General features: G+C 44.4%; 1 protein-coding gene across 2 annotated transcripts in view; it reads left to right on the forward strand.

Annotated features, from left to right (window-relative positions):
- Positions 1 to 13,894, forward strand: part of PCLO (piccolo presynaptic cytomatrix protein) — a 1,259,786-nt gene that overhangs the window by 1,225,666 nt on the left and 20,226 nt on the right. For both annotated transcript variants that reach the window (XM_086919783.1, XM_086919788.1), the window contains exon 26: positions 7,568 to 7,713. In XM_086919783.1, the coding sequence (XP_086775909.1) occupies positions 7,568 to 7,713 (146 nt within the window). The remainder of the gene's footprint in view (positions 1 to 7,567; positions 7,714 to 13,894) is intronic.

Consider the following 13,894-nt stretch of genomic DNA (forward strand, 5'->3'; position numbering starts at 1 on the left):
GATATGGCGCATTCTTGCCCTTTTCCCCAGTGCCGGTGCACAATGGGGCAAGAATGCCTGCATTGCGGGGATGATTGTTTTTGTGCAGGAAGGGGAACCTTTCGAAGCCAACGCATAGGCTGTTCAACGACAGACGTTCTACAGCCTGCATGGACCAATAACGTCACTCTGCATGGGTCGACAACGATGTATTGCCTTTACCCTAGTGAAGGTTGACGACGACACAGCAATCTGATTGCGTGTAAAAGATCGGCGCATCGTGCCCTCAGGGTTAACGCTTTGGTCCATCCAAAGTACTTTCTCTGCAGGCCCTGCATGGGTCCTGTAGCTGACCTGCCATACATCGCATTCGAACAGAACTTTGGATTTACGACCTCAAGTAACCTTTAGACCTCTAGTGACTTCTAAGCACTGTTTTTGCATTTAATCTTTAAAAAGTCATATCTCGACTTTTGCTGATTGTATTTTTGTCATTTTGATCTTGTTTTACTCCGATCAGATGAATAATCTCTATTTTGCTAACCCTGTGTGAATTATTTTTGTGGTGTATTCATTGTGTTACTGTGTGTGTGTTGCACAAATATTTTACAGATTGCATCTTTAGAGGAGCCGAACTGCTTAGTGCCAAGCTACCAGAGAGTGGTACAAAAGCGTGTGGTGCTGGACTGAGCATATGAACCAATCAAACACTCACACCCAGTCAACAGATCTGGGTTTAATCCATCACTGTTCTTTAGCCCACTCTGCCACCCCAGTTCAGACATGGCCATATGCAAATCAGTCTGACCCTGTGCCTCATGGGAACAGTCCAGCCCGAACTGCCAAGCCATGCCTTCCCTGGACCGGATTCAAGCTTCCTAGGACCAGTTTCTGTCCTTACAGCCATCTTCAGCCAGGCTTGCTTGAATCCAGTGGCAAAGTGAGCAAGGGACTCAAGTCGGAGCATACCCTGCCAACTTATGGCAAACAAAGCAGTACAAAAGGGGGTAGTGATGGACAGAGCATCTAAACCAATCAAATAATCACACCCAGTCAACAGATCTGGGTTTAATCCATCACCGTTCTTTACCCCACTCTGCCACCCCAGTTCAGACATGGCCATATGCAAATCAGTCTGACCCTGTGCCTCATGGGAAAAGTCCAGACCGAACTGCCAAGCCATGCCTTCCCTGGACTGGATTCAAGCTTCCTAGGACCGGTTTCTGGCATTACAGCCAACTTCAGCCAGGCTTGCTTGAATTCAGTGGCAAAGTGAGCAAGGGACTCATGTCTGAGCATACCCTGCCAACTTATGGCGAATAAAGAGGTACAAAAGGGGGTGTTGATGGACAGAGCATCTGAACCAATTAATCACTCACACCCAGTCAACAGATCTGGGTTTAATCCATCACCGTTCTTTAGCCCACTCTGCCACCCCAGTTCAGACATGGCCAAATGCAAATCAGTCTGACCCTGTGCCTCATGGGAACAGTCCAGCCCGAACTGCCAAGCAATGCCTTCCCTGGACCGAATTCAAGCTTCCTAGGACCAGTTTCTGGCTTTACAGCCATCTTCAGCCAGGCTTGCTTGAATCCAGTGGCAAAGTGAGCAAGGGCCTCACGTCGGAGCATACCCTGCCAACTTATGGCGAACAAAGCAGTACAAAAGGGGGTGGTGATGGACAGAGCATCTAAACCAATCAAATACTCACACCCAGTCAACAGATCTGGGTTTAATCCATCACCGTTCTTTACCCCACTCTGCCACCCCAGTTCAGACATGGCCATATGCAAATCAGTCTGACACTGTGGCTCATGGGAAAAGTCCAGCCGGAACTGCCAAGCCATGCCTTCCCTGGACCGGATTCAAGCTTCCTAGGACCGGTTTCTGGCATTACAGCCATCTTCAGCCAGGCTTGCTTGAATTCAGTGGCAAAGTGAGCAAGGGACTCATGTCTGAGCATACCCTGCCAACTTATCGCAAATAAAGCGGTACAAAAGGGGGTGTTGATGGACAGAGCATGTGAACCAATCAATCACTCACACCCAGTCAACAGATCTGGGTTTAATCCATCACCGTTCTTTAGCCCACTCTGCCATCCCAGTTCAGACATGGCCATATGCAAATCAGTCTGACCATGTGCCTCATGGGAACAGTCCAGCCTGAACTGCCAAGCAATGCCTTCCCTGGACCGAATTCAAGCTTCCTAGGACTGGTTTCTGGCATTACAGCCGTCTTCAGCCAGGTTTGCTTGAATCCAGTGGCAAAGTGAGCAAGGGAATCACATCTGAGCATACCCTGCCAACTTATGGCAAACAAAGCGGTAAAAAAGGGGGTGTTGATGGAGAGAGCATCTGAACCAATCAAACACTCACACCCAGTCAACAGATCTGGGTTTAATCCATCACTGTTCTTTAACCCACTCTGCCACCCCAGTTCAGACATGGCCATATGCAAATCAGTCTGACCCTGTGCCTCATGGGAACAGTCCAGCCCGAACTGCCAAGCCATGCCTTCCCTGGACCGGATTCAAGCTTCCTAGGACCGGTTTCTGGCTTTACAGCCATCTTCAGCCAGGCTTGCTTGAATTCAGTGGCAAAGTGAGCAAGGGACTCATGTCTGAGCATACCCTGCCAACTTATGGCGAATAAAGCGGTACAAAAGGGGGTGTTGATGGACAGAGCATCTGAACCAATCAATCACTCACACCCAGTCAACAGATCTGGGTTTAATCCATCACCGTTCTTTAGCCCACTCTGCCACCCCAGTTCAGACATGGCCATATGCAAATCAGTCTGACCATGTGCCTCATGGGAACAGTCCAGCCCGAACTGCCAAGCAATGCCTTCCCTGGACCGAATTCAAGCTTCCTAGGACTGGTTTCTGGCATTACAGCCGTCTTCAGCCAGGCTTGCTTGAATCCAGTGGCAAAGTGAGCAAGGGACTCACATCTGAGCATACCCTGCCAACTTATGGCGAACAAAGCAGTAGAAAAGAGGGTGTTGATGGACAGAGCATCTGCACCAATCAAACACTCACACCCAGTAAAAAGATCTGGGTTTAATCATCACCGTTCTTTAACCCACTCTGCCACCCCAGTTCAGACATGGCCATATGCAAATCAGTCTGACCCTGTGCCTCATGGGAACAGTCCAGCCCGAACTGCCAAGCCATGCCTTCCCTGGAACGGATTCAAGCTTCCTAGGAGCGGTTTCTGGCATTACAGCCGTCTTCAGCCAGGCTTGCTTGAATCCAGTGGCAAAGTGAGCAAGGGACTTACGTCTGAGCATACCCTGCCAACTTATGGCGAACAAAGCGGTACAAGATCTGTTGACTGGGTGTGAGTGTTTGATTGGTTCAGATGCTCCGTCCATCACCACCCACTTTTTTACTGCTTTGTTCGCCATAAGTTGGCAGGGTATGCTCAGACGTGAGTCCCTTGCTCACTTTGCCACTGGATTCAAGCAAGCCTGGCTGAAGACGGCTGTAATGCCAGAAACCGTTCCTAGGAAGCTTGAATCCGGTTGTGACTTCAAAGCAGCTCTCTGAAGTAGGTGCACATGAATACCTTTCATCCCTGTCCTGTCTGCCAAGCTACTTCTGGGGGTAAATCAGTGCTTTGTGTGTGGACAGGACACTACCTATTGATGTGTTTCGGCCCTTCCTATTCCTCCTTTCTTCCCAAGATAGCCTATCAGAATGCAGATGAGTGCTCAGAATACAGATGTGCCCTGCCTTCCTGTGGCTGTGGCTTTCTAGAGGGAATGTACAAAGTGTAGCAGTTACCCAGCCCAACCCAGATGTGTTTTGTAAACAGGCTGTCAGGCACAAAGAGCAGTAAGTATAGATAATTGTCCACTTTCTAAAAGTGGCATTTCTAAAACAGCAATGTTAAATCCAACTTCACCAGTAAGGAGTATTTATCATTACCATTCCAAAGATATGAAATATGAAAAAGTAACTCCTCTCTGATCTGGAATTACAACTTAAACGTGTGTTAAAGAATGCCCAATTATGACCTTTGAGAGGGGTAGACCCCACAGTAGTGGACAATGAAATATGTTGTTTGTCACAACCAGGGCATGCATAACATACAAAAGAATGTATTTATTTATTTCAAAGGTTTTATATAGCGCTACTGGACCCAAGAGTATCAGAGCGCTTTACAAGGATGGTGAACATAATGAGATACAATTAACAATTAAGTGAAAAAGAGTTACAGTATGATAATGCATTCATTAGGTCTAAGGGGGCAAAGAAACAGAGAGATAAAATTAAGTGGAAAGTGAATATTAAAAGTTAGGAGAGAGAGGGGGTGAAGAGAGGGGTAGTGTGAAAATGAAGGGATTGAGAGGGGGTGGGAAGAGGAGCGGACAAGGGAAGAGAAAAGAGTGGACATGTTCAGAGTCAGTAACATTAGATACCCCAGTATTTGTTGAGAAGAAGTACTTGGAGTTCCTTTTTGAAGAGAGGGTAAGAGGGGTTGCAGCGAAGATCTTTAGGGTGAGAGTTCCAAATTGTAGGAGCGTTACCAGAGAATGCACAGGATTGGGTCTTTTGACATTTGATTCTGGGTGGGATCAAGACAAGGGAGTTTGTGCTCCTCAGGGACCTGGAGCAACCAGCTTTGTGTAGTTTCGTTGTAAGGTAAGAAGGGGTGTTCTGGTGAAGAGCTTTGTGAGTGATGCAGGCAATCTTGTAGGTGGATCTTCCTTCTATTGGGAGCCACTTGAGATTTTTGAGGACGGGGGAGAGGTGATCACATTTTTTACAATCAGAGATGAGTCTTGCAGCTAGATTGAGGACAGATTTAATCGGTGCAAGATGGATTTTAGGGGTGCCAGCCAAAGTGGCGTTGCCATAGTCAATCCTGGAAAGGAAAAGCGATTGGACAACAAGTTTGAAATCGTTTGCTGGAATAAATGGTTTAAGTTTCTTAAGGTGGAGAAGGGTGAAAAGCGCACTTTTGGATGCATTTTTAATGTGGGGGATGAGATTTAGATTCTGGTCGATACTGATGCCTAGGGATTTGACAGAATTAGAGGTGGAGAGTTGGCAGTTTAGAGCTTTGATGTCCTTTATCCAGAGTTGAATGGGAAGGAAGTTGTTTTGTGGAAGAAAAGGATGATTTCAGTTTTATTTGGGTTCAGTTTGAGATGGTTCCGATGGAACCAGGTTTGAATTCTGGTCAAGGTCTCATTGAGGTGGAGAATGTCTTTGTGGGATTTGATCTTGTAATATAATTGGGTGTCATCGGCATAGAGGTGGTAATTGATATTACCTTGTTTGAGGATGAGGGTGAGTGGTTCCATGAACAGATTGAATAGGGTTGGGGAGAGGATGGATCCTTGAGGGACGCTGAGTGAGACAGGTTCAGGTTTATTTACATGGACGTCCGCCCTTAGGGTTGCTTAGGACCTAACTTTGGGGTGACAGATGTAATAAAAGAGGAGCTGAATCTTAAGCCTTGGCAATTAGTTGTAATTACAAAGTCGAAGTGGCAGTAAATTACACACACAGGCACTGCAGTGGCAGGCCAGAGACAGGATTGAAAGGCTACTTCTATGGGTGGCACAATCAGTGCTTCAGCTCACTAGTAGCATTTGAAGTACAGGCCCTGGATACATATATATATAGATATATACCTTTACAAGAGTCTTACCAGTACAGCAAATATGCCAACCAGGTATGCACCAATTGCCAGCATGTTTAGAGGAAAGGAGCATGCACTTTAGCACAGGTTAGCAGGGGTAAAGTGCTCAGAGTCCTAAAGCCAACAAAAAGAATCAACAAAGCAAGAAGGCAAAAGGTAAAAGGTAAAAGCTCCAGGTGAAGACCACCATAAAGAGACTAGGTCTAACATGGATTCATCTCTTTACTGAGAATCTGATATAAATGTAGGCACCTCTAGGCCTGTTTTCAATGATGGTACAAAGGAGTTAAGTGAAGTGTGTAGGTCTTGTTGTATGATTGTGAAGGCCCTATTAAAGTCAGCAGGCCTGTCTTTTAGTTTACTTAACATATACGTTAGATGCAATAGTCCTTTAGGAAAATATTCTGGTTGAACTATAATAATACCTTCATGTAAGGAAACTACCACCGAGATACTCGCAGATAACTGAAATTGACGTGTTTGGTGGCCTCTCTGATAAATCTTTAGGGTTTCTTATTTGCATCCTGGTAGTTTTTGTGAGGACCCTTTGGAGGCAGACCAAATTCGTTTTCTTACAGTAGCTTTTTACATATTAGTAATTATGTGTATAGTATTTTTCCTATGTGCATTACACGTGTTTCGTTTTTAAAGTAACACTAGTTGCTGGGAATTGATTTACTGGGTCTTATTGTTGTGCATTTTTGAGTTTTATGGTTCCTTTCTACAGTACCACCTGAGTCCCACAAAAGCTGCACTGTCCCACTATCCTAATGGTCAACTTCTAAAAAGCATAATTGGGAGGCCCACAGTAACCTCTGACTGTCCGAGGCCCTCCAGGCTAGATTTCACACTCGTCCTGATTTCACATCATATGTTCATTTATCGCTGTGCACTGTTGTGCATGAACATACCAGAAATTCATTACATAGTGGTTCTAGGTAGGAAAAACTGTGTGAAAGCTCCCAGCGTGCAGGGATATTGTTTTTACATTTTCCAAAAATAGACTCACTATTTGGAAATCTTATTGATAAATGGAAAGAAAAATGTCTGCCTATCCTTCATAAAGCCAAGGCATGGTGGACCGGCTGTCTTTTTTGAGTTATCATTGAAAGTGCTTCCATATTGTCAGCACACTAAAGTATGCTGGCTTGGTAGTTCGAATTGGACTGCTCCTATGAGGAGCAAGGTCAAGACTGATTTGCACGTGGCTAGGTCTAAACTCAGGTGGCATGGTGTACAACAGAAAGATGAGTTGGTATGCTACCTTTATTTAGAAAAATTGCAAGCATTCCTCCCATTACCTTTTGTGTGTTTCCCATATTGTCAGCAGGTGCACTTTTTACAAACAAAGAGCCGTCCGTCCTGTGACTCAGTTGAGGAAGGATGAAGCTCCAAAGCCCCAGCAGCCAGACCAACCTAAAATAATGTCCTTAGCACCTTGAATGCTCATGACGAGCTGAGCTCTTCATGAGCCACGGCGCTCCGGTGCTCATGACCTGTACGGTGCGGGGAGAATTCCCCCGCTGTGCTGAACGTTCCACGGGAGGCAATACACCTGTGACGAGCTGAGCTCGTCATGAGCATAGGAGCGCCGTAGCTCATGACGAGCTCAGCTCGTAATGAGCATGCGGGCGCTGTGCGAGCCCCCCTCTCCCCCAGCACTGCGGGGGATTAACCTCCGCAGCGAAGGGGTTAATATTTCGTTCTTCATTTGGCCCAGAGTAAGCAGCTATATTTGTTTTCTTGTTCAGTTGTGTTCAAACCTCCCATCCAAAGGGAACATGACAGAAAAAGGGCGGTCCTCAATATGTTGCTAGATACCCCATTTATTTTTCTTCTTTGACTGTTGTAAGAGACTTCTTTACTGTACTGTGTTGCCATGTTATATCAAAACAAAGCTATTTATACACGGGATGCCTGCTTTATTTCTTACAGATCTTTATGTGAAGTTATATGTGATCAACCTTGCTACTCAAAAACGAATAATTAAGAAAAAAACCAGGGTATGCAGACATGACCGAGAACCTTCATTCAATGAAACATTTAGGTTTAGCATGAATCCTGCTGGACATTCTCTTCAGGTATAACATTTCATCACATTGTTGAGCACGTATATGGTAGTTTTTTAACAAAATACTTTACCAATTGGCAAGAGATTTGCCTAGGTTAACAATAATGCAAATAATATTAATACATGTTGAAGTAATACCACTCTGCTTCTACTTTACGAATACATGGTTAATAATGTTTAATACAATATAATCTAATGTAATTTAATTGACTGTTACTTTCCAGCAAAGTCGTTTAAGTTCTGGCTTTCTGTTTTTGTTCTTGTCTGTTGAACATGGTTTCTTTCTTCCCAGTTCTTATATTACTCTATCTGTACTACATCTTCTTCTATGCTGTTCTGTACATCCTTTGTGTCTTATATTTTCTTTGAATTCATGCACATAAAGTTTATCTGACTTCATGTTTTTCTTCTTTCCCCTATATGATTCAAAAACATGCCCGAAATCTTCTCAAATGTCAAAGTGATAGAAATTGAGCTTTGCATAACTATATTATACTGCAAACTTGAAGGCTTGTTCACAACATTTTATTTGTCATTCAGTACTTCTCCTGGAAAACCTCATGAAAAATGCATGCTCGATTTTATGTGTTATTAACAAAGCTTGCAACCTGAGTCAGTTCTTGACCATAAATGCAGTTTAATGTATGTACGTGTGTACATCACGTTTTGAATTTAGCGCCTGATTTAGATTTTGGCGGATGGGTTACTCTGCCACAACGGTGCCAGATATACCATCTGCCGCAATATAAATCCCAGAGTATATTATGAGATTTATATTTCGGACGACGGGATATCCGTCAGCAGGGCTGGCTTTAGTGCTGGTGGCGCCCTGTGCAAGAAGGTTTGTTGGCGCCCCCCAGAGGCACTCCCCACAGACTTCCTCACTACCACCCTTTAACAGTGTCCCTTCTAGTCTCCATAACCACTCTCTCACCTAGTTTAATTGGTTATATAGCGCCTCCTTTAACGGTGTAGGGTGTCAAAGAACTTTACATCATACACATTACACAGATACAATCAATCATATGTGTGTAAATCAGTGTATAGGAAATGTTACATAAGCCAGCACACTACAAGGTGAGTAACATGTCATCCATACTGGTAGACAGTGTAGTTTAAGAGTGCTTGGTCTGGAGAAGCACAGACTCAGAATTTAACAAGTAACCACATGGTTGGAGGTTACATTTAATAATAAGTTTTTTTTATAACCAAAAGGAACCCTTTTTGAAACATTAGAATAATGAAAGACATAGGAAAAAATTATAATCCTCTAATCTATACCTTGCAGTTTGCATGCAGCTTTTTGATGACAGTTATTAGCTCACTGTTCCATGTTAGGATTTTAACATGTAAAAGCACTGACCTATTTAAACTATATGCACTTTGTGATCTGCATGGTACACATTTTTTGCAGCAGGCATAATAACCCCCTGTGCCAACATAAAATGAATTAACACTTCCCCTAGACAAAACTCCTTCTGTCTCCAGGAAGAGCATTATTCACCGGAGTTATCTTGACATTTTTATTGCTGGATGAAAATTGCCAGAGGCCAGCAATGCAGCAGCAGGTGCTTTTAAAACCATAAAATACTTCCAAACATAGTGCCCCCTCGAAGAGTCAGCACCCGGTGCGGTAGCACCAGTCGCACCACCATAGAGCCGGCCTTGTCCATCACCGTTGTACTTTGGAGATTGTCTGAACAGGTGTGAAAATTTTTTTTAAAATAGAATGAAGACCCCTTGAATTGTAATTCTGCAGATATTCCCATTTTGCAAATAAATTCCTGTTCCTGCTCCAAGCCCTGTCTATGCAACAGCTCTACAGTAAGCATGGGGAAGTGCACCAAATAATTACAGACCACAACGCAGGATAGGAATGGGAGACAATTACAGGAAAAAAAACTGGATTGCTTTGCAAGCATTGTATTCAATATGCACACATTAAAGATGGGAAACCAGCATCATAGACGTCAATTCACCAAACTACCAAGGGTAGCAGAAGTGACATCAATGCCATTTGACCTTTACTTTGGCTTATGCATACATGCCTACACATTCTAACACATTCACACACCCTCGCACACATAAACACACTCTCACATGCAATCATGCTTACAACATACATTTAACAGCATTTTTTACTTACCTTAGCTTCCAGATAGGGTCATATTCCTGCTAATGTATTCCAGTTTTTATTAGACTAATAGTAAATAATTTTATTCACAATTTTTTAATAAAAAGGCATATCGTAAACACTGATTCTCCTCCACGAGTGCAATTTCGCCCAAGTGAGATGGGGGTCACAGGGGGAAAAAACATCTCGGATACTGGTGAACAGGGGAGTCCGCCAGCGATGCGTGTTCGCTCCCACCCTATTCTCCCTGTATGTGAATGGGGTGGTTGATTTCTTACAGCAAATACCATCTGATGCCCCATCCCTGGCGGGCTAAAAGATTCCAACACTCCTGTTTGCCGACAATACCCTCCTCATCTCTAAAACCCGAGAGGCCTGCAGACCCTCCTGGACAATTTCCAATACTTTTGCACAACCAGAGGGCTCTCTATTAACACCACGAAGACAAAGTTCCTCACCCTTAACCCTTGTAGAACTTTTAGGAACCCTCGAGTGTTAAACTCCGTCCAACTAGAAAGGGTAACCACCTTTGATTATTTGGGTATCCGTATCTCCGATTTTATGAATTGGTCACCGCATACACAGAAAAGGCTCCTGTCTCACAAAAGGGTGGTGGGGTCAATACTAAAAGAGCATCGCTCTTCTACGAGTAGACCAATTGCCCCCGCCCTTACAATTCACAAGGCCAAGGCAGTAGGTTTGGCCCTTTATGGCGCTGAACTGTGGGGCTTTTCCAATATAGACCAATTGTACAATCGGAGAACACATTTTTAAAAGATTTATTGATGCTCCCGCAGAGAGTGCCCACCAAGCCCCTCCTATATGACTTAGGCTGCCATTCACTAAGGGACACGGCATGACTTCGCCCACTTTTGCTCCGGGTGCGCTTGTGGCGGACCCTAAAGCTACTGAAATATGCAACAGGGCTGGGCGAGATCATGAATAATGACAGGTGGAACAAGATCCATTGGCTCAAAAACGTAAAGAAACTTCTTTACGATTTGGGCCTCAACGAGGTTTGGAAGAATAGATCCGCCCCGCCCAAGGCCGAGGTCAAGAGGCTGTATTGGCAGTGGGTCGCTAAAAATGATCCTCTTAATCAAAGTATAGGCAGGCTCATCAAAGAGTTCATGCAGCACAAGTCATTTTCCTTCTACGACCCCTATTTAGGTTTGACTCAACAACCACATGACAGAGCACTTTACTTCGAGTTTAGGGTAGGCACACTGCAAACAAGAGAAATGACTCAGTGGATGCCTCCCCACCAAACTACTGCTTCCTGCCCATGCTGTGAGATTCTGACCGAGTCAATTGCCCATTTTATGTTTGGCTGTCCAGCCTATAAGGCCCCTAGGAGGTGTTGGCTGAAGCCAGTTTGCATTAAGATGGGCAGTTGTAGTCATCAACCGCACTGCGCATTCTAAAATCTGATACTCGGGACCTCTATGTTTGTGGTCTAGCCAAATACCTTAAATGGGCATGGAGCATTAGAGCAAGGAAAATAAAGTCCAAGTCCTGAAGCATGATCTCTGAAGACGGACCCTGTCACTACAATGTGTCACTTCCTTGTACCACCACATAGTTGTATAGCGCAAGCCTTTTAAAAAAATATACCTATTGCTCATTGTTTTCTGTATTAATCATTTCTAATGCTTTTATATACAATGTTTTTACGATGTTTTTATGATGTGCGCAGTATGGTTTTCTTTGTACACTTTTTATTGGACTGTACAGTTTTCAAGGTATTTATTTATCGAAATAAAGCTTTATGAACTGAACTGAACTGATAATAAAAATATTGACAGAAACCAGGCAAGTGGAGCTCCAACCAGTGTCCATTAGGAAGAGATTCCCCTGTGTTCCATGTGATGATTTTGAAAACTCTGAGGCCAGGGGTTACAAAAGACAAATACTACATGCAGCATCCTCGCCTTGACAAATGTTTGACTACAGTAAGTCGTCATCGCTCCCGCGCTTTTTCGAGCTTCAACAACTGTGAAACTCAGTACTACTGCAGTGTGCCTAAGCAACACTAGACCAGAACGGGTCTATCCTCAACCTACTAAAGTACGGTAGGAAAGGAGGGTAATATAAAGGCGATATGTTTGTCCTGATCAAATCCGTAATTAACAGTTATGGCGACGTGCAATGGTAGGCGTTTGAAGTCGCTGCGCCACTCACATAAAGCCTACCCCAGATCTTCCACTGAAGGGTTGGTGCACAACTCTATCCCACGCCTTCCAACTTACCCTGGAGACGGGGTGACTTTAACCCAGATGAGAGAATTTTATATTACAACTCGCTTCATAGTCATTGACTCTTCCCCCGGATGCGACCTCATCATCAGCAGCATCAGCATTTGTAGAGCGCCTGGTTACATCAATGGTGTTTCCCCGCACTGATCAGAAACTCAGAAATGACACGAGATAGGTAGGAGGGACCTAGCTGCAATGTTTCAACGTTTAGTTGTGGGAAAAAACAAGTTTTCAGCCTTTTCCTAAAGGCAGCTTCACATGGCTCTTTCCTCAAATCCATTGGTAATGAATTCTAATGTTTTGCTGCCAGGTATTTTAAAGAGCAGCCTCCTAAACTGGCCTTCCTAATTCTGGGTACTATTATCAATGACTTTCCTTCAGATCTTAGGCTTCTATTGGGGGTGTAGGATCTAATCATGTCTTGTAGATAACGTGGGCCTTTATTTGCTAGGATACAATGGCAGAAGCACATTGCCTTGAACAGGATCCTCTTGCCCACAGACGACCAATGCAATTTGGCCAGGGCCTTTGTGTTGGACGATCTTCTTGGTATATTCAGCACTAGCCGGGAAGCAGCATTTTGGACTGATTGCAGCTTCATCAGCCTTTTTTTTGCTACACCGAAATAAGAACATTGCCGTAATCAATCTGAGTGGTGACATCTGCATCGATTATAGTTTTTCTGGCTTGAACTGGTAGTAGATCAATCACTTTTCGTAGGGTTTTCAGCGTTCTGAAACATTTGCCTGTCATTTTTCGGATTTGATTTTTATATGTCAGGTTGAGGTCAAGCCATACTCCAAGGTTCTTGACTTTGGTTTTAGCTGTTGGGAGCAGGCCAAGTGCTTCCAGACACCAAGCTGATGTCCAGATAGAAGGTGCTCTTCCAATTACCTCAGGCACCAAAAGGTGCACAAGTCCCCAACTGTGCCCACATTGATGGGTTCACCATCGGCTTTAGTTTGGTTTTCAGATCCCAAATCATTTTCAGACCAGTGCACAGTCATTCAGGGTTACCGCCTTCAGCACATGGTCTTGTCAACCGACTCCGACAATGGCATAGGGGTCTGGTCTACCATCTTCCATGATGTTGCTGTCTGTGCCGCACCACTGCTTCTGATCTCTGAACGCTGACACGTCATCTCTTTGGTGCTGGATTGTTTTGTATGCAGCGTCAGTGGAGCCACCCATCTCAGAAGCCCTTCCTCCTGTTTTTCCTTCTGAAGGACATGACAATAGAGGTGAAGGAGAGGGTTTGGAATTTTTCTCCCATCTCTGGCATGACTCAACCTCCTATGGAGTCTAGCTGGTTGATTGAGTTTGGGGAAACTAGTGGCTTGGAGCCTTCCCCAGCCCCTCCTGTCACCTCCTGGTTTGTGTACAGAGGCAAGCTCCTCTCTGGCAGATATGCTCAGGTGGGTATTTGTCATTTTGGATGTAACGCTTCCTTCTTTGGAAATGACCACAGATCCTTTACTTGCCGTTCTGCACCAAGGCCAATCAGCGGTGGAGCCGATGCCTACCTATTTTGATATTCTGTTGAGGGTTTAGGCTTAACCCAAAACACAGACCTGTGTTGATTGCTCGAATTCTCACAGATTCCCTCCGGCCCCTGGAGAGCCGACATGTCTTTTGCGACATCCAGTTCATCATAGTTTTGTGGTTCAGGCTGCCTTGGCCACCCAAAATGTTGATACGTTCCCTGCTGTCCCTCCAAAAAAAGAGGACAAAAGATTAGACACCTGTGGCATATTTTTGCCTCCACCAGTTCTGCACTGCAATCCCTCAAAACTTATTGTGTC

The sequence above is a fragment of the Lissotriton vulgaris genome, chromosome 1_1, assembly GCF_964263255.1.
Source record: "Lissotriton vulgaris chromosome 1_1, aLisVul1.2, whole genome shotgun sequence".
NCBI classification, from domain to species: domain Eukaryota; kingdom Metazoa; phylum Chordata; class Amphibia; order Caudata; family Salamandridae; genus Lissotriton; species Lissotriton vulgaris.